The 22,663-nt window shown below is 33.3% G+C and overlaps 5 protein-coding genes across 5 annotated transcripts; 4 read left to right on the plus strand and 1 right to left on the minus strand.

Annotated features, from left to right (window-relative positions):
- The first annotated feature begins 324 nt into the window (after positions 1-324).
- On the plus strand, positions 325-6,967 carry LOC117603696 (uncharacterized). Its single transcript, XM_034323087.2, has 13 exons — positions 325-519; positions 819-1,071; positions 1,138-1,241; positions 1,305-1,640; positions 1,706-1,978; positions 2,852-3,055; positions 3,409-3,661; positions 3,728-3,831; positions 4,006-4,341; positions 4,567-4,839; positions 5,049-5,106; positions 6,411-6,514; positions 6,575-6,967. Exons 1-13 carry the CDS (start codon positions 325-327, stop codon positions 6,965-6,967), a joined length of 2,886 nt encoding a protein of 961 aa, XP_034178978.2.
- A 219-nt stretch (positions 6,968-7,186) lies between these two features.
- Positions 7,187-10,462, plus strand: LOC117603969 (odorant receptor 13a-like). Its single transcript, XM_076691004.1, has 6 exons — positions 7,187-7,417; positions 7,484-7,541; positions 9,271-9,380; positions 9,613-9,948; positions 10,052-10,327; positions 10,394-10,462. The coding sequence occupies exons 1-6, from the start codon at positions 7,187-7,189 to the stop codon at positions 10,460-10,462; spliced, it is 1,080 nt and encodes a 359-aa protein (XP_076547119.1).
- Positions 10,463-11,174: 712 nt separating this feature from the next.
- LOC117603970 (odorant receptor 22c-like) lies at positions 11,175-15,712 on the plus strand. Its single transcript, XM_034323612.2, has 9 exons — positions 11,175-11,369; positions 11,553-11,805; positions 11,876-11,979; positions 12,174-12,503; positions 12,652-12,927; positions 13,013-13,069; positions 14,833-15,069; positions 15,179-15,454; positions 15,650-15,712. The coding sequence occupies exons 1-9, from the start codon at positions 11,175-11,177 to the stop codon at positions 15,710-15,712; spliced, it is 1,791 nt and encodes a 596-aa protein (XP_034179503.2).
- Positions 15,713-16,573: 861 nt separating this feature from the next.
- On the plus strand, positions 16,574-18,707 carry LOC117603695 (odorant receptor 13a-like). Its single transcript, XM_034323085.2, has 6 exons — positions 16,574-16,768; positions 16,894-17,146; positions 17,225-17,328; positions 17,690-18,025; positions 18,292-18,567; positions 18,639-18,707. Exons 1-6 carry the CDS (start codon positions 16,574-16,576, stop codon positions 18,705-18,707), a joined length of 1,233 nt encoding a protein of 410 aa, XP_034178976.2.
- Positions 18,708-18,959: 252 nt separating this feature from the next.
- Positions 18,960-21,772, minus strand: LOC117603699 (glutathione S-transferase 1-1-like). Its single transcript, XM_034323094.2, has 6 exons — positions 21,583-21,772; positions 20,521-20,674; positions 20,145-20,203; positions 19,906-20,047; positions 19,484-19,648; positions 18,960-19,412 (listed from the first exon to the last, which is right to left on the minus strand). The coding sequence occupies exons 2-6, from the start codon at positions 20,659-20,661 to the stop codon at positions 19,269-19,271; spliced, it is 651 nt and encodes a 216-aa protein (XP_034178985.1). The 5' UTR covers positions 20,662-20,674; positions 21,583-21,772; the 3' UTR covers positions 18,960-19,268.
- Positions 21,773-22,663: the final 891 nt, after the last annotated feature.

Consider the following 22,663-nt stretch of genomic DNA (forward strand, 5'->3'; position numbering starts at 1 on the left):
TTATGTTAAATGTTATCGATAATACCAAGTAGAATTGGAGGTGCTGCAGTTCCATAGTGCCTATACGCGAGCCGCCACTGGTTATTAAGGTTCACAAAGGGTTTCGTGATCTTGGAATTATACATAATTCATTGATTCCATACATTACTTGTCGAATGTTTCTTTATTCACCCCTTTCTTACGTACAGTCTCCAATAAGACTAACAATAAGTAGAAACCGTGAATGCTAATATCTCAAAGCGACTAATGGTTCTGGATGCATTGCTATAATCTGCATAAGATTTCTTGCATGACTTTGTTATCGAAGCGTATTAGAAATTCAGTATGACTTCCTTGGGCAATGACGACATTTCCATCAGTGCAACATCGTTTTGCATGATGCTCATGGGATTCTGGCAGACTGCCAATCGTCGGGAAGAATATTTGAGGATCCTCGCCTTAAGTTACACGATGCTATCGTTCATTTTCTTGCTTTCGATTCAGATTCTTAATATCCATCAATCTTGGGGAGATTTAGGGGTAAGCTTTGTTCCAGTAGGGACATCTAACTTTTCGTGCTTGTGAAAATTTCGCAATTTGAATTTTGTGATTGGTCGTCATGATTTTTCTTTTTTTGACACTTCACATATTTTAAATTAAATTATTATATTATATGTTCTGCAATAATTATATTCGAATGACAATTGTTTTATTCAAGTAATCAACATATGAATTAATGTCAAATGAAATTCTTCAAGTTACGGTCTTACACCATATGCATATATCTATAGTTAATAATTATTAATAAATGTCAAATAATATTTTTTCTTTGTTTATAGACTTGCCTTTATCATATAAGCAACGGCTTAAACATAATAATGTCCCTATGCAAGATATTCGTTCTGCTTCCACATCGAGAGAAATTATTTTATTTAATCGAGTATATGAAACGAGAGTTTCTATATGGAAATTATAATAATTACGAGGCATCGGTGTTAGCTGGTTGTAAACGTAAATGTACAGTATTTATCTGCTTCTTTATCTTTCTAATTGTGGCGACTGTTGTCTCCTTCGTTGTTAATCCAATTATTGGTGAGTCGTGTTATAACTATGTCATTTGATACGAAGAAAAATAAATTATTATTGTTTTCATATCAGCGAATATTGGGAAGAACGAATCTGATAGGGAATTGCCATTTTATATAGAAGTTGATCTTCCACTATCAATGACACCATACTTTGAAATCATCTTCTTCTTTCAGGTAATATACCTGTTCCAAACCAAATATCGTTAATTCTTGAGCGATAGAATTCATTTTTCATAGGTTGCAACTTTATATCCCATCATCTTTGGTCATATTTGTTTCGACAATTTTTTATGCATCATGAGCCTACACGTGGCTGGACAATTTCGGATATTGCAATACAGAATATCAAACACGAGTGTTATAAAGAATATGGATGAACTGAAAGATGTATCGGACAAAAGTTTGTTGAAATTCACAGAAGATTATTACATTATCTTTAAAAATTACATTCACCAGCATCAAGCTCTTGTCGCCTATTGCGATCAACTTGAAGAAGTATTCAGTCTTCTTTTATTCGTGCAACTGTTATCGTTCAGCTTGTTCATTTGCTTGGATGGATTTCAAATACTTCTGGTTAGTATACAATAACAGCAATTAAACCCTTTACAACCAATTTATTTATTATAGTAATTTTATAGGCGAATGCACCGGACAGACGAATCATCTTTTTCTTCCACCTCCTGAGCATCATATGCCACTTATTTATGTTCACGTACAGTTGTGACAGTGTCATTCGAGAAAGTAGGAAATTGGCCTTGGCTGTGTATTCTGGACCATGGGTCTTTTTACCCAGCAATAAAAATGTACAAAAGTTAAGAAGAGATTTGGTAATGATCATCATGAGATCCAATATCCCTTGCTGTCTAACAGCCTATGGATTTTTCATTGTGTCTTTGGAGACTTATAGCAGGGTAATTAAAATACATTCTTACAATTTTATTGCACAAGGTTATTATTTATCAACCATTCAAAGTGAGTAGCTTTTGGATTATTCTTATTTCAAATTACGTATATACTAACTATATTTACAGTTTATTTATATTCAGTAGTTTACTTACTCCATAAGGATTAAAAATTTCTTCTGTTTTTATTCTTCTTTTCTCTAAATGTTATTTATCCATTTACTTGTTAATTTACAAACAATTACCGTCCTCAGTCAACAGAGTATTCTTTTTCAACACCTATGAATTTATCTCGTAGCATTGCACTAATTGTTCATCATTTGTCTGTTACAGGTTCTCAGTACAGCAGCATCGTACTTTACACTTGTAAAAGGAATGCAAGATACTAGTTCCTCGTAGCACTTTGTAATTGTAATACAATGCCCGTTCTATATGTGAAATGAGTTGTGGATCAATCGACACTTGACGAAATCATATCAATTCTCTTCATACAGAGTTTCCACTGCTTTACCATAGACGTTCATTATACGTTTAAATAAATTATAGAGAACTTTCATCGTTCATTTAACAACCTAAATGTCCCCCATGTATAGCATTAGCGTAGCTGTTGATCGTTATTAACTTTCACATAGAGCCTCATCTCGGGATCATGCATAGCTCATCGATTCTTTCTATTACTTCACAAATGAAGTCGATCATTTCACTATTCACTCCGCTTTTCTTTCGTCGTTTCGAATAACTCTGCACAGACTGTAATAAAGATAAGTAGAGAGCGCGAATTACAATACATCAAAGAGACTGATCGTTCTGGGCATGCTGTAATAGTTGGTACCCAGTGTCTAGCAGAACTTTGATATTAGATCGTTATCATCTAGTGATTAGAAGCTCGGTATGACTATTTTACGAGTCGACGACGTCTCCATTGCTTTTACGTCGTTTTTTATGAAACTCATAGGATTTTGGCTTGCTGCCAATCGCAGTGAACAACGGCTCAGAGACGTCACATTGTTTTATACCATGTTCGCGATTCTTTTCTCCTTGTGGGTTCAGACTACGGATTTCTATCACTCTCGGGAAGATTTTGGGGTGAGTTTAGTCTAGTACGAATGATTCATTTAAACTGTCAATTCGTATGTTAAATATTTGGAAGTTTGTGCTTTTGAAAGATATATCACCCAGTGATGTATTATATTGTGTGTTGTGTAGTTAATTATTAGGTTTTATTAATTATCACATTGGATAATGATAATTTGAATTAATTTTAATTCGCTAATGTAATAATAACATCATTAATTTTTATTACAAACGTGTCAAGTAATTTTTAATACACATAGTTCGAAACATTATTGAAAAATCTGTAAATTTGTCATCATGAATTTACAGTTTAAATAATTAGTAAAACCATTTAATGCTGGCTAATGTTTCCTCTTTGTCCGTAGGCTTGTCTTTATAATGCATGCAACATTTTGTCGCTGACAGTGCCAATGTTTAAGATACTCGTTCTGCTTGTGCACAAAAAGAAATTCTTTCATTTAATCACATATTTGGAGCGAAATTTTCTGCATGCAAATTATGACAAATACGAAACATCTGTATTGGCCAGTTGCAAACGTAAATGCACCTTCTTCATTTGTTTCTTTATTTTCTTAACCGAAGGGACTGTTTTCTCCTACATTATCACTCCAGTTATTGGTAAGTCGTATTGCAAGTGGAACACTTGTTTCGATAGAGAATAAATTTTTCCCATTTTTATTTCAGTGAATATCGGAAGGAACGAATCTGATAGGACACTTCCGTTCAACATGTGGGTGAATCTACCATTATCCATAACACCATATTATGAAATTACTTTCGTTATACAGGTAATACTTTACATACAACAATTAACAACAATGTAAATTACAATATATATTCTTAATTGCATTTTCCAAGATATCACATTTCTGTTTAAATGGTTATTAAAGTTTTCTTCGTTTGATGTTTTTTGACTTAAAAGCAAAAATACTTTCTTCGTCTTAAAAGGTATATTTCAATAGGTTTTGTGCGTGTACCATATTGGATTGACTTATTTTTGCTTCGATAATTTCTTATGTATCATGAATCTACACTTGGCTGGACAGTTTCAAATACTGCAGTACAGGGTATCAAACAAATGTGTTATAAAAAACCAAGAGAAGTCGAATTTAAAATTGGAGAAGAATTCTTTGAAATTTATAAATGATTGTTGTGCTACTTTTAGAAGCTATATTCGACAGCATCAAATACTCATCGCGTATTGCGATCAAATTGAAGAAATATTTGATCTGATCGTACTTGTACAAGTAATCACATTTAGTTTATTAATTTGTCTTGATGGGTATCAGATACTTGTGGTTAGTATATATACATATTTTTAATTTTTAAATAATTTCACTACACGTAACTTAATAGTAATCCACACCATTCTGTTAAGAATTTCACATTTTTATTAATTTATTAAAAATAAAATTCATTTGCATGTTTGTTTTTCTTTTACTAATTCGAAAGCTGGGTATACATATTGCACTTAACTGTCAGCTTTAAATCCTTTACGATCTATTAATTTAGTTATTCTACAGGCAGATGTGCCTCACAGAAAAATTATCTTCTTCTTCCATCTGATGGGTACCGTGTGTCAATTACTGATGTTTACGTACAGTTGCGACTGTGTCATTCAAGAAAGTCGAAAGTTGGCTCGTGCAGTATACTCTGGACCGTGGCTTCTCTTACCAATGAATGAAAATGTACAAAAATTGAGGAAAGATTTGGTAATGGTCATTATGAGATCTCATAAACCATGCTGTCTTACAGCTTGCAAATTCTTCATGGTGTCATTGGAAACCTATACTAAGGTATTGTAATTATAACGCAACGACACGACGTTTCTGTCTTTTATACATTACTGATAATAAAGAATATTGTATCGCTAAGTTTCAAATATTATTCTGTACTGATACTTGATTTGTATAATTGATTAAAGTGATTCGAAATTTTACTAAGTACTTACCAATTTGTTGCATACGTCTGCATAAAGTTGAATCTTCTTGTTTGTCTGTTGCAGGTTTTGACCACTGCAGCATCATACTTTACACTACTGCAACAAAGCGAGGATGTTAATAGTTCATAGTATCGCATATTTGTAAATTTGTGCATGCTTTGCACATAAAATAGTACGTAGGTACTTTCTTCCTCCAAAGTTATTAGTGCAACAAGTCATTGTAAAAACGGGGCTGTCAAACAAAATGAAAACGTCCGTCCATTAAGAAAATTTTCACTATTTTCACTGCCACAATTATATTATTGAAAGAACATTTGATACCTTGAAAATTCTTCCTCTGCTACGTTACAAGTTAATCTCACTTTCACAATAATTCACGAACTAATAACATTTTGTAATAATTGTAATATTGTTATAAAAGTCCTATGGCACGTTAGGTAGCACTGAAATCAGCACCTTCGGAAACCACTAGATCCCCTCGAATCAGTCTCCATTTCTTCACTATTTCCCGTTCAAATTACAGCGAACTTTCATTGTTCATTTAACAGACTAAATATCCCCCATGCAAAGCAGCAGCGCAGCTGTTGATCGTTGTTAATTTTCACATAGAGTCTCAATCTTGAGATCATGCATAATTCATCGATTCAAATAAAATCGATCGCATCGTGATTCATCCCCCTTCCTTTTTCGTTTCTTTGAATAACTTTGTACCGATTGTAAGAAGGAAACAGATGCCAATACATCAAAGCAACTGATACACTGTAATAATCGATCCGAAGTTTCTTGTAAAGCTTTGACATCGAAACGTTATCACTTAGTGATTAGAAGCTCGGTATGACTATTTTACGAGACGACGATGTTTCCATCGCTTTCACGTCGTTTTTTATGAAATTTATAGGATTTTGGTTTGTTAACAATCGAAGTGAACAAGTACTAAGGAACGTCGCGTTACTTTATAGCATTTCCGTGAACTTTTACGGAATATGGCTTCTGGTTACGGATTTGTACTATTCTCGCGAAAATTTTGAGGTCAGTTTAGTAACCAGGTTATATAATTCACTTACAAAATTAGTAATTCGCAATCAAAAATATATATTGCTTTCTTTTGTTCGTAGACTTGTCTTTTCGATACATGCAACCTCTTATCACTCACAGTGCCTCTGTTTAAGATGATCGTTATACTTATACACAGAAATAAATTCTTTTATTTAATTGCATACTTGCAAGAAAACTTTCTGCATGCTGATTATGACGAATACGAAGGATCGGTGTTGGCCAGTTGCAAACGCCAATGCACTTTTTTCATTTGTATCTTTATTTTCTTTACCGAAATCACCGTTTTCTCCTACATCTGTACACCAATTATTGGTAAGTCATATCGCAATCGACATATTTTACAAAGAATTATTTACGTTTTTATATCAGCAAACATCGGAAAGAATGAATCTGAGAGAGAACTTCCGTTCGATATGTGGATTGATTTTCCAGTAACCATGACACCGTATTTTGAAATCTTTTTCACTATCGAGGTACCTATTGTGATTAATGTTATTTCGATAATTTAGTTTTCAGAATATGTATTTTTATAGGCTCTATGCGTGTATCACATTGGGTTGGCATATTTTTGTTTCGACAATATATTATGCATCCTGAGCCTACATCTGGCTGGACAATTTAAAATATTGCAATATAGATTATCGAGCAAATATATTGTAACCCATGAAAAGAATTCGGAGAATAATTGCTCGAAACTTTTAAACGATTCTTATGGTACCTTTAAAGGATGTATTCGACAGCATCAAACACTCATCGCGTTTTGCGATCAGCTTGAGGAAGTATTCAGTCTGATTCTACTCGTACAAGTCATGGCATTCAGTTTGTTAATTTGTCTCGATGGGTATCAAATGCTTCTGGTTGGTATACACCTGGAACAATCATATTATCAGCAAAATTATACCAAAATTGCAATCCAGTTGCTTTAAATTGTATTACATTTGTCGATAGTATTTTCTTTTATTGTTAATGAGTTTTTATACTTTGACAGATTATTAATTTTCCTATAAATTTATCAGTAATTTAAAAGATGATTGGTGTTAAATTTCTTCATCTAATTTCCAACTTTATATCATTTGCAATCCATTTATTCAGCTATTCTACAGGCAGAACTGCCACTCAGACGATTTATCTTTTTCTTCCACTTCATGGCGACCACCTGTCAATTACTGATGTTCTCGTACAGTTGTGACCGTATCATTCGAGAAAGTATGAAATTAGCCCCGGCCGCATATTTTGGACCGTGGCTTCTTTTACCCATAAGTGAAAACGGACATAAGATAAAGAAAGATTTGGTAATGGTCATCATGAGGTCTAATATACCTTGCTGCCTCACAGGCAGTGGATTCTTCATGGTGTCTTTGGAAACCTACACGAAGGTAATCGAAACGCTTTGCTGCATTACAATACGGAAAATAACAAATACTCGCGTTCCTTTGTTGCAGGTTTTAACTACAGCTGCATCTTACTTTACACTGTTACAACAATCCCAGGATGCTATTAGTTCGTAGTATTTGTACAATAATATTGTAATATTCTGCATGCTCTGCACAGAAAACAGTGCATGGTTGTTGAACAGAATGTAAATGAATTGTTCGTATCTGTTGCATGATACAAACGGTACTACGAAAGAAAAATAGTTATATTTCTTCAAAATTAAATTGTTTGGTATTTAATCGTTGTTTCATGTCATGGCATTTTTTTGAAGTTTTCGGTAAAATTTTGAAAATTTTCTATTAGAAAATTCAAATCAAGCTTGCATTAACATTCATACACCGACGTATCGTATTCATAATTCATCTAATCTCTTTAAATCACTACATGTCGTCATTGAACAATCACAGCACTCCACCAGCAAAATACTTTGCAACTAAAAATCATATTTCCCTCTCATCAGCATGATCGTTTCAATCATTTTTTCAATTCTAACTCTCTACCCTATAAAGTTCCATATTTAAGTATCTATATAATTTTCAAACACACGTGGGTGTTACAGGTACTTACTACGTTTTTGATTATCATCCCTTCCCTACGTGCACCATTAGGTAATTGGATACTAAAAATCCAGTATTTAACACAATGTACCCTCCTTCATCCAGTTACTTCAAACAACTATATTCTACTGTAGAACAAGCACAATACCCCATTAGAAAAACACTTTGTTCCAAAAAATCATATTCCACCCCATTGGCCTGATCGCTTCAGACATTCTTTCAATACTAAATCCCTCCCCTACAGTCATCTACCCAGCATGTAGCTACTATTTAGTACATTGAAAATTCTCTAATAGCGTAGCTTTGACTATGCATAAATAATGGCATGCAACTCGTCCCTTTATCCTTTTTTCCTACAGAATAGTAGCAGTAGCAAGTACAAACGAAGATTTATTGAGGATTTATAGATTATAGACATGCTCCATTGTATCGATTCCATTCGTTGCGTTTTTATAATTGGTAGGGTATGTACATATATAAGTTTGAAACAAGTACATTCGATCGTTCGATTTCCTCATCATGTGGTTGAAACAGTCAACAGATATTTCCATTATTTCAGCTATCTTCTATTTAAAGCTGATGGGTGTATGGTTCGCAGTTAACCGTGCAGAGAAATATTTCAGAAATTTTATGGTGATTTATTCCATAATCTCACTCATGTTGGTTGCAGCGTTTCAGTTCAGAGGTCTTTACGTTTGTTGGGATGATCCTACTGTAAGTGATATGAAATTTTGTTTTTGGGTTTCATAATAATATTTCCAATTTTTCTTTCATCTGTTTCGTGTTTCTCTTATTGTAGATAAGCACTTCGTTCGTGTGCAATATAGTGGGCTTAGCCCTATGCTTCCTCAAGTTTTGTTCAGTGTTTATTCAGAAAAGGAAGTTTCTTCAATTGATCGAGTTTATGCAGACGAATTTTTGGCATTCGAATTATGGTATTCACGAGGAACAACTTCTCGCTAATGTGAAGAAAATCTGCATTTACTTCATTTGTACGTTTTCATCCTTAACGCAATTCACGGTTATCTGTTACATTTTCAGACCTGCTGTACGTGAGTACTCAATTCTAACATTGTAAATTTCTGAAAAATTACAATTTTATTTACGTAAGTTTTAAAATAGTTTACATGGGTATAATTATTCTTTATTTGGACAAAATTGAAACTATATTCTGAAACACATGTTAGGAACAGGATATCCGATGTTTAATGAGCAAATTATGTACAATTATATTTTAGTAAATATTGGGAAAGATGCATCAGAGAGGACGCTTATTTTTCCCATGTGGTTAGATGAATCATGGAATGAGACGCCGTACTTTGAAATAGAGTATGTGATACAGGTAGTGGTAATTTTTCTAAGAGTATTCTTTGATGCAGCATCTAAACGTTGATGCAGCATCATTGTTAACTATAGTAGTGAAGTTAACTCCAACTATAGTAAATCGAGTCAATGATTATTTAATCCATTGTAATTAAATTGAAAATATCTCTACACAAAAAGAATTTGTTCTGTACGCAAAATTAATTTTAAAGCTTCATTAAATTCTTTTTGAAATATTTGATACTGTGTGTCCATAGGCTCTCAGCTCATTCCAGGCTGGCATTAGTTTCCTCTGTTTCGACAATATCTTCTGCATCATGTGTCTGCACGCAGCTGGTCAATTTCGCATATTACAGTACAGGATGACCAATATTCACGAAGTGCAAAATGCACCTGAAGATAGTAAAAATGTAAATAAAAACGTGTTGTATTTATCGGAGATTTGTTTAGGCGCGTTTAGAGATTGCATTCGGCAACATCAAGCCCTCATTGATTTCTGCAAATTGGTCGATGAAGTGTTCAGAGAGATTATGCTTATGCAAGTGTTAATTTTTAGCATGTTAATGTGTTTGACTGGATATCAAACATTTTTGGTTAGTATACATCCTGAAAACCTTTTATGGTTTCATTTAAATAAATTTGATTAGAAGTTTTTTCTTGAAACAAGGTGCACCATAATAATGTTATACCCTACAGGAGACGTTGAATCTTCCAATGCGCATTTCTTTCGCATCTTTGTTAGTGACGAATATATGTCAACTTTGGATATTCACATACAGCTGTAGTAGCATGACTCATGCAAGTGTAAGCGTTACTTCAGCAGTGTATGCATCCCCATGGACGGATCTGTCCATGGATAAATTTGGAAAAATGATACGAAAAGATGTGCAGTTTGTCATTATGAGGTCGTCACGAGCTTGTCACATCAATGCTTGGCGATTTTTTCCTATTTCCCTTGAAACATTTACTAAGGTAATTGAATTAATTTCATTATACAATATATCTTTAATTGATTAAATTTTCCTTTGTATCTTACAGATAATGAGCACCGCAATGTCCTATTTCACGATATTGAGACAAAATACATTGGATACAGCAAATACATAATTTCGTAATCGATAATTGCTTGTAAATGAATAAAATACTATATAATTGGCATGGAATATAAACTGTTAATGACGTTTAATAATTATGTATAATTCCCTTGCAGCATTCCAGAAACACATTTTCCATTTTTCTTCGAAAAATTTTTTAATACTAATATACAATTAATTTTGTAGGTACATAGAATTCAAGTCAAACTTACACCTTGATCATGATTCATCCGGTCACCTCACTTCCCCATGTTTCACCGTTGACTGACTACAGCAGAAACACCATATGGTCAGGAAGTTCATATCCCTCTTCTATCATCATGTGAAACAGTGTCCCTACTTTTTAAATTCTAAATTTCCACTCTGCAATATTGTATCCGATTCGTAGCTACTATTTAGTATAGCAAGGGTTCCGTAATGCTATAGCACAACCCATGCATAAACCATTGATCACGTACCTTACAAACTGCATGGTCATCACCAATATACAATACATATGTACCATAATGGCACGCATTTTTTTCCATTTTCCTTTCTTCTACATAATATACGAATAATACCGGTAGCAAGAATATGCAGTACGAATGGTCATTAATTGACCATTTGTAGATGAAAGACACGAGAAGTTGTATCGATTCAATTCGTTTCGTTTTGATAATTAATGCGACGCGACGGTATATGTACAAGTCTCAAATGATCGCTGTCGATCGTTCGATCTTGCTACTATGAGGTTGAAATACACCAAAGACGTTGCCGTTAGCTTGGCAATCTTCTATCTGAAGGTGATTGGCTTCTGGTTCGCTGCTAATCGCGTAGAAGAATGTATCAGAAGCTTCATGATGATTTATACCATCGTGATGGTACTTTTTTGTCTGTGGATCCAGATGAGGGGTCTTTACTTCTGCTGGGGTGATTTTACCGTGAGTAAATTAATTTTTAAACTTTAGCTCTCGGTTTAAAGTTTTTTACTTCTTTTCCTTTATTAATTATTTAATTATACAGAATTTTAAGCGTCGAACTCCTGAGATACGTAATTTTTTTAGTTTTAAACTTTTATATTTTGAATTTAAGAATGAATGCTGCAGCGTTTGTTGTAATTACAGATATGCACTTACATTGGATGCAATTCCTTGGGTTTAGCCATAAATATGGTCAAGTTTGGTTTATTGTTCGTTCAGAAGGAAAAGTTTTTTCGATTGATCGAGCTTATGCAGAATAATTTCTGGCATTCGAACTATGATCTCCAGGAGAAGCAGATCTTCGATAGTGCAAAGCGAACGTGCATGTATTTTGTCTGCGTGTTTTCATTTTTCTCTCAGTTTACATTGTTTTGTTATACTATAAGACCTGCTGTAGGTAAATATTCATTTTCCACTTTTCAACTTGATTTTTAATGAAAGATAAATTCTTTATGATTTGGTTGCAGTAAATATTGGAAGAAATGCATCAGACAGGGTGCTTATATTTCAAATGTGGCTCGATCTGCCATTATCCACGACTCCATACTTTGAAATAACATACTTGCTGCAGGTGTAACAAATTTTTTTATTAGTATACTTGAAAAGCAAATATTAATGCAAATTGCTTTCTTTTTCATTAACTATTAAAATATCCACTTCTGAATGAAACTTTCATTATAATTATATGACTTTTTATGATTAATTAAAAAAAGTCGAATGGCAAATTTATCATAAATTAATAGTTTGATTTTTGTGTATTCATAGGCCTTGAGCTTGTATCAATCTGACGTGGGATACCTTTGTTTCGACAATATATTTTGCATTATGTGTCTGCATGCAGCTGGTCAGTTTCGCGTATTACAATATAAAATGACAAATATCCACATAGTAAGAAATAATAATCAAAATGATTTGAGCAAGGATGTATCATATTTCTCGGACGAATGTTTTATAGCATTTAGGAATTGCATTCGACAACATCAAGCTCTCATTGAATTCTGCACGTTACTTGAAGAAGTGTTTAGTGTTATTGTACTCGGACAAGTGATAATGTTTAGCATGTTAGTGTGCTTGGTTGGATATCAAATATTTTTGGTCAGTATATAAATATCTTCATTTGACTTATTTTTTACATCTTGTATATATGCTTTGATTAATTTTTATTATTGAACAAATAATTTACTATTTGTTCAGACAAATGGTTGAAACATTGTTATACCTGTATTAATTCTATATTCTGCAGGTGGATTTGAATCCTTCCATGCGTGTTACTTTAACTTCTTTCTTATCAGCGAACATGTGTCAATTGTGGATGTTCACATACAGCTGCGACACTATGACCCGTGAAAGTTTCAATGTTGCTGTAGCGGTGTATGGTGCACCATGGACACACCTACCAACGGACAAATATGGAAAAATGATTAGAAAAGATTTGCAACTCGTCATCATGAGATCGAGACGAGGCTGTCATGTGACTGCATGTCGATTCTTTCCCATTTCCCTTGAAACATATACGAGTGTAATGACATTCAATTAATTCATTTGTTAAGGAATGCACCTTGTATATTTACCAATTTAATTTCAATTTACTTTTTATCTTACAGATAATGAGCACCTCAATGTCATATTTTACGTTATTGAAACAAAGGACAATCGATGCAGCAGATACATAATTTTATAAACATTAACAACGAATAAATAAGTGTTAAAATACCGTGGAAAAGAAATACAATTCCCTTACATTTAAGAGCAATATGACTTTAATATAACAACAGAAGAAACAATTTGTATACTATATCAATGTCTAACAAAATGAATAAAATACGGTACATTCATATGGTGCATTCCAATTATCATACGTAGAAATATTCATATATGAACAGACATACGATGAGATGAATCCTGGTGTATCCATTTCTTAATTATTTAAATGAATTAAATTCCCGGTGTTCTCGCCGATAACTACTACGGTAATGAATATGTCCAAACACAGTATGCAACATAGCTCTAAGAAACCTGAAGAATAACAAATCCTCGAAGTAGTGCTTCACTTTGAACTATCACATTTTACTGCAGAACAAGTACCCTACCAGCAAAGCACTTTGTTTCAAAAAACGGTATTCCCCTTTCATTAGCATAACAGTCGTCGCAATTATTTTTTAATACTAAACTTCTATTTTACAAAGATCTATCCGGCATGTAGCTTCTATTTAGTACATTGAGAATTCTGCAATACCGTAGCTTGGATCATGCATAAATCATAGATCACGAACCCTACCTCCAGCATAATTATTACAAATGTAACATAATGGCATGAAATTTGTTCCTTCATCTTTTTTTCCTACATAATAGTATTGAGAGCAAGTACAAACGAAGTATAATTGAGAATGTATAGATGAAAGACATACGACATTGTATTGATTGCATTCGTTGCATTTTTATAATTTGTGCAACGTGCACGTATATAAGTTTGAAACGAGTGCATTCGATCGTTCGAATTTTTCATTATGGGGTTGAAACACACCACAGACATTTCTATTACTTCAGCCATCTTCTGTCTGAAGATTACGGGTGTATGGTTTGCAGTTAATCGTACAGAGGGATGTTTCAGAAATTCTGTGGTAATTTATTCCTTTGTCTCGATCATCTTCACCATATGGCTTCAGTTCAGAAGTCTTTACTTTTGTTGGGAAGATCCTACCGTAAGTGATATTAAATTTCTGTCACTTTTGTGTGTGAAACATTCAGAATTATTTCGAATATTTTTCATCAAGTCAAGTAATATTTATGATTACAGATCAGTACTTCTATCGCGTGCAGTATTGTGGGCCTACTCATGAGTCTCTTCAAATTATTTTTAGTGTTCATTCAGAAAAAGAAATTTTTTCAATTGATCAGATTTATGCAGACGAATTTCTGGCATTCTAATTATAATATCGATGAGGAACAAATCCTTACCGATGTGAAGACGAAGTGCATTTTCTTTGTGTGCTTCTTTTCATTTTTCTCCGAAGTTTCGCTTCTTTGTCTCATTCTGAGGCCAGCCATAAGTAAGTACTTAGTTTTCAAAATATCACTTAATTAGACTTTTTCTAACGAATAGTAAATTGTGTGCAATTTTATTTTTTAGTAAATATTGGAAGAAATTCATCAGAGAGGGTGCTCATTTTTCCTATGTGGTTAGATGAGCCATGGAATGACACGCCGTATTTTGAAATAGAGTACGTCGTACAGGTACTGATAATTTAATATTACAAAGATAAAAATTGTTTGCATTCTACATAATGAATCCCATCTACAAATATTTAATTTTCTCTGTTCGTAGACTTTCACTTTGTTCCAGTCTGTTATGAGTTATCTCTGTTTCGATAATATCCTCTGCATCATGTGTCTACACGTATCTGGTCAATTTCGTATATTACAGTACAGAATGACCAACATCCACAAAGCGACGAACGCTCATCAAGATATTAAAGATCTAAATCAGAATATGTTATATTTGTCGGATATATGCTTAGCAACGTTAAAAGATTGCATTCGACAACATCAAGCCCTCATTGAATTCTGCAAATTGATGGATGAAGTGTTCAGAGTGATTATGCTTTTGCAAGTGTTAATATTTAGCATATTGGTGTGTTTGGTTGGATATCAATTATTTTTGGTTAGTATATATCCCAAAAACCTGTTAAGAGTTTTTCTTTTTATGTCTTAGAAAAGCAGATCCAATTACAATTTTTTGTAGAACTAAGTAATAATATCATGTTTTACAGGTGACTTTGAATCTTTCAATGCGCATTTCGTTTTCATCTTTGTTAGTGTCGAATATGTTGCAATTGTGGATGTTCACATACAGTTGCGCTGCTATCACCCAAGAAAGTGTCGGTGTTACTCTAGCAGTGTATGCATCACCATGGACACGTCTGTCCATGGATAAGTTCGGAAAAATGCTACGAAAAGATCTGCAGCTTGTCATCATGATGTCGTCACGAGCCTGTCACGTCACTGCCTTTCGATTCTTTCCTATATCCCTTGAAACATACACCAAGGTAATTATTTTGGAAATTAATTAATTAAGAATTAATTCTACGTAAACCGATGTTGCTTATACCCTTCCATTTCATGTAACTTTACATTTTACTTTAGATTCCTAGATTACCTTAGAAAATTTAACAATGATATGTGTTTATCTATCCTATTAATTAAATATTTTAGGAAGTACTTCTTCGCTTTGTGTATTACAGATAATCACCACATCGATGTCGTACTTTACGTTATTGAGACAAAGTACAATGAACGATGCATAATTCTGTGATAATTACTATCTGATAAATATATAATATTATAATACTATAATATTAGAAAGAAAATGGTAATGTTTGTGTAGCACACTGATGTCTAGCATACATAATTGTCACGGGTACTTACGATTTTGATTATCTCTTCTCCTTATATACACCACAATTATATAATAATATGATTATTGGCAATATAATACAAACCATTGAACTGTAAGTTGAATAAACCACTGATGTTGTCTGCCACAGTAGAAATGTCCGTATATAGTCAGACACAAGATAAAACGAGTTACTGAAGATATTAGACATTAATCCTTTAATATAATTCTTCAAGTTGCTATTTTATATTATTGCTAATATTTTAGTGCTCTCGTTTAACCTGGCAGCGAAGGTGTTAGAAGACCGTGTGCACTGTAAGAAACCTAAAGTGCTACAAACCCTGGTAGTTCTACTTCACCCAGTCACTTCAACAAAACACATAACTTCGAAAAATCATATTCCTCTTTCATTAGCATAAAAAATATCTCAATCATTTTTCCAATTCCAAATTTCTACTCTAAAGATACATCCAACTCGTGGCTACTATTTAGTACATGGAGAGTTCAGTAATCTAGCAATCCGAATCATGCATAAAACATTCCTCACAAAGTAGTCTGTCACCAGTGTAGTACAATGCCACGTATCTTTTTCCTTTTATTCTTTTTTAATACATTATGTGCCGGTACCAAGTATAAGTTCTACGAATAAACGTTAATTGTCTGATGAAAGACATGCAATAATATATCGATTACGTTCGATAATTGAAGATACGGTACATATGTAAGTACATATATAAGTCTGTAACTAGTGTACTTGTTCGTACTCCTCATCATGAGACTGAAATACACCACAGACGTTTCTATCGGCTTGACAACTTTTTATCTGAAGATCACTGGCTTCTGGTTAGCAGTGAATCGCGTGAGGGAATGTTTCAGGAGTGTTGCGGTGATTTATACCGCCTTCACGGTCCTATTTTGTCTCGGAATTCAGATCAGAGGTCTTTATTTTTGTTGGGCTGATTTTACCGTAAGTGATTTGAAATTTTTCTTTAATCGTTTTATACAAATTTTCAGTAATTTTTGATTTTTAAAAACATTGTGTACTGTATTAATATTATTTATTGTACTAAGAAGTCGTAACATGTATTGCAGATCAGCACTTTTATCGCATGCAATGCCGTGGGCTTAGTCATGAATTTCTCCAAGTTGTTTTTAGTGTTCATTCAAAAGAAAAAATTTCTTCAATTGATCCGGTTTATGCAAAAGAATTTCTGGCATTCGAACTATGATTTCTATGAAAAGCGAATCGTCGCTAGCGTTAAGAAAATGTGCACTTACCTCGTCTGTACGTTTTCATTCTTCTCACAATTTACGGTTGTCAGTTATTGTATCAGGCCAGCTATATGTGAGGACGCAATTTTTTAATTCTTACAATCAGATCTTCAACTTCCAATGAAATAACTTGTATACAATTTTATTTTAGCAAATGTTGGAAAGAATGAATCAGATAGGGCGCTTATTTTTCCTATGTGGCTCGATTTACCATTGTCCAAGACGCCATATTTTGAAATAACGTACGTCATACAGGTATTGCCTATTTTTGATAATAGTTTCTTTATTTTCTTATGAAAATATTGTAATAAATCTTTTAATCTCACTCGTGGCGATTCACATTTAAAAAGAAGTTTTAAATATTAAAGCTTCAATGGTTGCCCGGATATCCGGTTGCTTCCACAGGGGTCAAAGTTAATTGAAATTCTCTAACGGGAGTTACTTTGAAACTAAAACACTAGTACTCTAATTTCCAAAGTAATGTCAAAGTATCGTATGTTAGAGATAGCTTCCGAGTCATTTGAAATCTTAGTAAACGAAAAGAACTCCCGTTTCATAGAAAATTTACTGCGATGAGAATTCGTTATAAGATTAATTTTACTTTATCTTCTCATAGGCATTGAGTTTGTACCAATCTGGAGTAAGTTATCTCTGTTTCGACAATATCTTTTCCATCATGTGTCTGCATGCAGCTGGACAATTTCGTATATTGCAGTACAGAATGACAAATATTCACAAAGTGAAAAACCTGTATGAAGATAATGAAAATTCGAATAAGGATGTGTTATATTTATCGGACGTATGTGTAGCCGCATTTAGGGAATGCATTCGACAGCATCAAATTCTCATCGAATTCTGTAAAATAGTGGATGAAGTGTTCAGAGTGATTATGCTCTTGCAAGTGTTAACTTTTAGCATGCTGGTGTGTTTGGCAGGGTATCAATTATTTTTGGTCAGTATAGATGTTAAATATTACAAGTACCACTTTTTCCAAATATTTTTGCTTAAATTTTTATTTGATATCTCAATCGTGAGATCAATATTTTGGTTTATAATTATAAAGCCTTATTTAAAAAATTGAGTGTTTTATTTAATGATTAAATGAGTGTATGTCTTTTTTAAATGTTTAAGGGGTACGAAAAAGTGTTGGTTTCACTATGAAATTCACCCTTTCTGAGAAAATTATTTTTTATACACCTGTAATATTATATTCTGCAGGTGGATTTAAATGTTCCAATGCGCATTTCTATAATATTCTTCTTATCGGCAAATATGTGTCAGTTGTGGATGTTCACTTACAGTTGTGACACCATGACACGAGAAAGTTTAAGGGTTGCTGTAGCAGCGTACGAAGCACCATGGATATACCTGCCAATGGACAAGTTTGGGAAAATTATACGGAAAGATTTGCAAATTGTCATCATGAGATCGAGAAAAGCCTGCCAAGTGACTGCCTGTCAATTTTTTGCTGTATCGCTCGAAACATACACTAGGGTAATAACAATCAATTAACGTAGCTGTTGGACGATAGTATGAAAATTTAATTACTCGTTCCTTTTTTACAGATCATGAGCACAGCGATGTCGTATTTCACTTTATTGAAACAAGGTTCAATCGATCCAGCAGATACATAATTTCATAATTATTAATCTTTATTAAACGCATATAAAAGATATCATATACTACAAACACGATTTTATTATAATAAAAAGCAAACAACAAACAGTTAATATTTCTTGGAATTAGAAGAAGGGAAGTGTGATAAATGATTTTACAAAATTAATTTTAGGAATAGGGTGATTTAAAAATTATTTATTTTTATTTATTTTTGCATGAAAGTTCCACTGTTTAAAATAATAAACATTTGTAACGTTAATTCCTGACACTAACAATAAGATCCCTATGATAGAATGCCAACAGGGGTTGGTATAGTAGGATGTGACAAGAAGGGATGGAATTCCGGTGTGGCGCCCCTGGTATCATAGATCGAGCAACGTGTTTCTCTTCAAGTTCTTATACTCCACTAGATGTCTACTACATCTTGAATTTCTAACAAATAGGGTCTTCTGTACATTTCCATACAGGGTGACTCAAAATAAGGAAGTAATCGAAAGGGACATCGTTTCTAGTTGGATTTTTTAAATTAAATAAATATTAATTTATTACGACACAGCTTGTAATTTTATTCTAACAAATTATTTCTCTTTCAGGTCTTCAAACATCATCCTCATCAACTTTAGACCTTCGCCATTGGCTTTTCGATATCCTGGCGCCGACGACTTGGTCCTTTCCAACCATTTGGCAACGTTTGGATAGTTTCCAACTTCAAAATCGAAAGTCTACGATCCAAAAATTTATCAACTATCTAAGTTAAGTAATTTTTATTCTAATCTATTTTCTAGATAGATACCTCTGCTGTGGATACAGTTGCAACTAAAGCAAGATCAGCGATGGTCATATTACGTCCTGTTGCATAATCGTTTCCTTCTAATAACTTATCTAGGACCTCGAATGCATTTTGCAATTCTTTGTATTGTTCTGGATCGTAATCCATTTTTCTGAAGACAACTGGGTACTATAACAAATTTAATCAATAGGATAATCTAGGAATTTTTCCGGTTTTCCAATATATTCTATGACAAATAGGTCATTGATAGTTCACAATATTTATCAGTAGAAAAATTTAAATTATAGCAGCAAAAAATCTTCGAACCCTAATAGACTTAATATAATTTTTCGGAATATATTGGAGCTTGCTGCAATTAATATTTCCAAATGTAAAAATAAGGTCTAACGTAGTATACCAGAACATTCTTAATTTTAGATACTAACATAATAATACTTTACTGCTTTGTACAGAGTTCCAATATCAAAATGTAGTCTTTGATTGACCAAAGCTCGTTCATTAGGTGTGTGGGGATTTAGTCTATCATTTTTACCATATTGATCGACCAGATATGACATAATAGCTCGACTGCAAACAATGAAACACAAAATCAAATAAATCTATAATCCTTTTTTAAACAGAATCCTTTGAAAACGTTTAAAATTCATATTTATCAATTTTAAACCTTTCGGTCAGCTTATAATCGCCATCCAATAGAAACGGCACCGTTTTTTGTGGATTCAACTGTAAAGAAAAAAAGAAAATATACATTTTACGTACAATTGGTTCTCATAAATCGTACTAGTAGTTTTGTATCGAAACGAATGAATCCATTAAGCAAAACGGCTGTCGGATTAAATGGAACTGAGCGAACACAGTTTTGATGTTGATTAATTACGGAGGTTTTTCGTAAATCCTAATTTACTTAACTCACACAACTTAGGTAGTTCATGCTTATACCGGTTTATAACATTTCCGTTCAAATGAAATTCGAAAGAACAAATGAGTTCTGTCAAAATTTCCAAGGAACGGAAAATGTAAGTCACTTTTAGACTGCTTACCTCTTCATATTCTGGCGTTTGATGTTCACCAGCAAAAATATCAAGCTCTTTCAAGTTCAAGGAAAATCCAATAGCCTCAGCTGTTAATAGAACTGCCCTACATGGTGAACTCAATGGTGCATAATATAAATCCACCGACATAGTGGTCAATCAACTAAAATTATAAATTTAAATTTTTATAGTAGGATTTTTTAATAAATTCATGTAAAAATTGTAAATATTTTTCTTAGCTATGGATTATAACTATGGACTTTCTAATAGTGTTACCAATATTTTTTCTATATAAATTGGAGCAATTAAATTCTTCAATTGAAATTGTATTCAAAGTCCATATATTTGACTTCATTTTCCGCGAAAGTGTGTGGTTAAAAATTCTTTCACATCTCTCATATTCAACACTATTTTACCAGAAAAGTAATGTTCCTAAAATTTTGAGACAGTACTTCAAAAGAATTCAAATATATCATGAAACATCGCTCGTTGAACAGTTCTACTTTCGTTCGTAACAATTTTACATGGAATCAATACTGCTGACAGAATCAATATTCATGGAGTCACAAAACCAGTGTATGTATTTTCCTCCGCATTTATTGCATATCGTAGCACGTTCCCTTTATAACTGTTGAACGATTCCAATAGCTATCCGCATGGTTTCGTTTTATTTACTACCGAAACGTTCCATTTTCACCGGCAAGTCAAATCCATCCCTTAAAAGGGCTTAAAGAAACAGGAGAACAACGTCAGATTCTTCGTTCTCAACATGAAACGAAGGGTCTACTGTCTTGTTAAAAATTCATTGACAATACACCGTCAGAAAGGAAACAAGGAAGAAGAACGAATTTTATTCTTCTCGAATTGAAACTTGTATCCACTGAAAATAATTTACGAAACAATATTTCTTATTTCGCGAGACAGATTGAAAAATTTTCAATTTATATATTTTCTAATTTCTCAAAGACAGTAAAATAGGTTAATGGATCGAGAACTTTATCTATTTATCACCTAATGATCACTCTCCATAATAACATAGGTATAGCAACAGCCATTAAATTGATCACTTACGATTACAATTCCTCACGAGAGAGCAAAAAAATGCAAATATGCACCGTTCCGTTTGTTAGGGAGAACTGAACGTGGTCTGCGTGACGATTCACTCGATACGTCTATAGAATAGCTGGAAAAAGCTAGCCAAATACCTGTAGTAGAAGCTGTAATATATAGTGTAATCGATAAAAAGAAAATTACTGTTTCTGTGACTAAAAATCAATTATACTTTCAAAATTTTATATAAAAAAAAAGAAAACAATTTAGAAGCTCGAATCAAAATATTTGCAAAAAAAGTAATGAGCTATGAATTTTTGGCATTATAACTTTCTACCAAAAACACAAAATTTTGCAAAGTATATTTATTTTAAATTAAACATACCAATATTTAGTTCACATAAATTAGTATTCAATATTTCTTTCTTCACTGCAGTGAAGAAGAAATGTTGAGAAATGATAAAAGAAGATTATATGTGGATTGTTAAATGTTATTCCACGTCTGGCGGTAATTTCTATAATGCATCCTTTCGACAGCTTTCCACACTGTCACCGGAAGCGCGAATTTGGCAAAGTGCACTGCGGGTTAATGGTGGAGGTTGTTCATATCGGTCGCGTGAGCCACGATGAGCGATAGAGCCGTCGTTGAAGAAATGTGCATCAAAGTGTACGCGAAATGAATAAACACACGACAAGCTTCGTTGTATATTTGAGGCTGTATTTAAAGTTCTAATCGAGTAGGTCGCTTTCATTCTACGCTTACGCGATTGTGTATCGCATTAATAATCGTCGGCCAGGTACACGTGAGGCCGTTGCACCTGGATTTCTGTCTCGGTCGGTTCTCATTTATCATAAAACGAAGAACCTTCCGTTACAAGAGAGATTTATGGTGTCTCAGGTGGTTGCGTAACGCAATCACGGGGAATTTAGGTGTTGGTTCAATGGTGTCTCTTTGGACGTCACAGAGGTCGACAAACTTCCTTTGCAAACAGCTAGATATGAGATATTTTTAGATTTTCCAGACTAGCAAATAAAATTGAAATTATTATTAAATAGAAAATGTCTCCACAAATTCTTCTACTTATCATTTCATTTTATTTTA

The sequence above is a fragment of the Osmia lignaria genome, chromosome 11, assembly GCF_051020975.1.
Source record: "Osmia lignaria lignaria isolate PbOS001 chromosome 11, iyOsmLign1, whole genome shotgun sequence".
NCBI lineage: Eukaryota > Metazoa > Arthropoda > Insecta > Hymenoptera > Megachilidae > Osmia > Osmia lignaria.

What these genes read in the sequence shown, in the direction of transcription:
- LOC117603696 (XM_034323087.2), top strand. Translation starts at nt 325, where the DNA reads ATGACTTCCTTGGGCAATGACGACATTTCCATCAGTGCAACATCGTTT. An exon ending in AAATCATCTTCTTCTTTCAG is followed by an intron (nt 1,242 to 1,304) that starts GTAATATACCTG and finishes CATTTTTCATAG; the next exon opens with GTTGCAACTTTATATCCCAT. An exon ending in CATTGGAAACCTATACTAAG is followed by an intron (nt 4,840 to 5,048) that starts GTATTGTAATTA and finishes TGTCTGTTGCAG; the next exon opens with GTTTTGACCACTGCAGCATC.
- LOC117603969 (XM_076691004.1), top strand. Translation starts at nt 7,187, where the DNA reads ATGGCGACCACCTGTCAATTACTGATGTTCTCGTACAGTTGTGACCGT. An exon ending in AGTATGTGATACAGGTAGTG is followed by an intron (nt 9,381 to 9,612) that starts GTAATTTTTCTA and finishes GTGTGTCCATAG; the next exon opens with GCTCTCAGCTCATTCCAGGC. An exon ending in CTGGATATCAAACATTTTTG is followed by an intron (nt 9,949 to 10,051) that starts GTTAGTATACAT and finishes TATACCCTACAG; the next exon opens with GAGACGTTGAATCTTCCAAT.
- LOC117603970 (XM_034323612.2), top strand. Translation starts at nt 11,175, where the DNA reads ATGAGGTTGAAATACACCAAAGACGTTGCCGTTAGCTTGGCAATCTTC. An exon ending in TACTATAAGACCTGCTGTAG is followed by an intron (nt 11,806 to 11,875) that starts GTAAATATTCAT and finishes ATTTGGTTGCAG; the next exon opens with TAAATATTGGAAGAAATGCA. An exon ending in AACAAAGGACAATCGATGCA is followed by an intron (nt 13,070 to 14,832) that starts GCAGATACATAA and finishes CGTATATTACAG; the next exon opens with TACAGAATGACCAACATCCA.
- LOC117603695 (XM_034323085.2), top strand. Translation starts at nt 16,574, where the DNA reads ATGAGACTGAAATACACCACAGACGTTTCTATCGGCTTGACAACTTTT. An exon ending in TTGTATCAGGCCAGCTATAT is followed by an intron (nt 17,147 to 17,224) that starts GTGAGGACGCAA and finishes ATTTTATTTTAG; the next exon opens with CAAATGTTGGAAAGAATGAA. An exon ending in CGCTCGAAACATACACTAGG is followed by an intron (nt 18,568 to 18,638) that starts GTAATAACAATC and finishes CCTTTTTTACAG; the next exon opens with ATCATGAGCACAGCGATGTC.
- LOC117603699 (XM_034323094.2), bottom strand. Translation starts at nt 20,661, where the DNA reads ATGTCGGTGGATTTATATTATGCACCATTGAGTTCACCATGTAGGGCA. An exon ending in AAACGCCAGAATATGAAGAG is followed by an intron (nt 20,204 to 20,520) that starts GTAAGCAGTCTA and finishes TTTTCTTTACAG; the next exon opens with TTGAATCCACAAAAAACGGT. An exon ending in AAGCAGTAAAGTATTATTAT is followed by an intron (nt 19,649 to 19,905) that starts GTTAGTATCTAA and finishes AATTTGTTATAG; the next exon opens with TACCCAGTTGTCTTCAGAAA.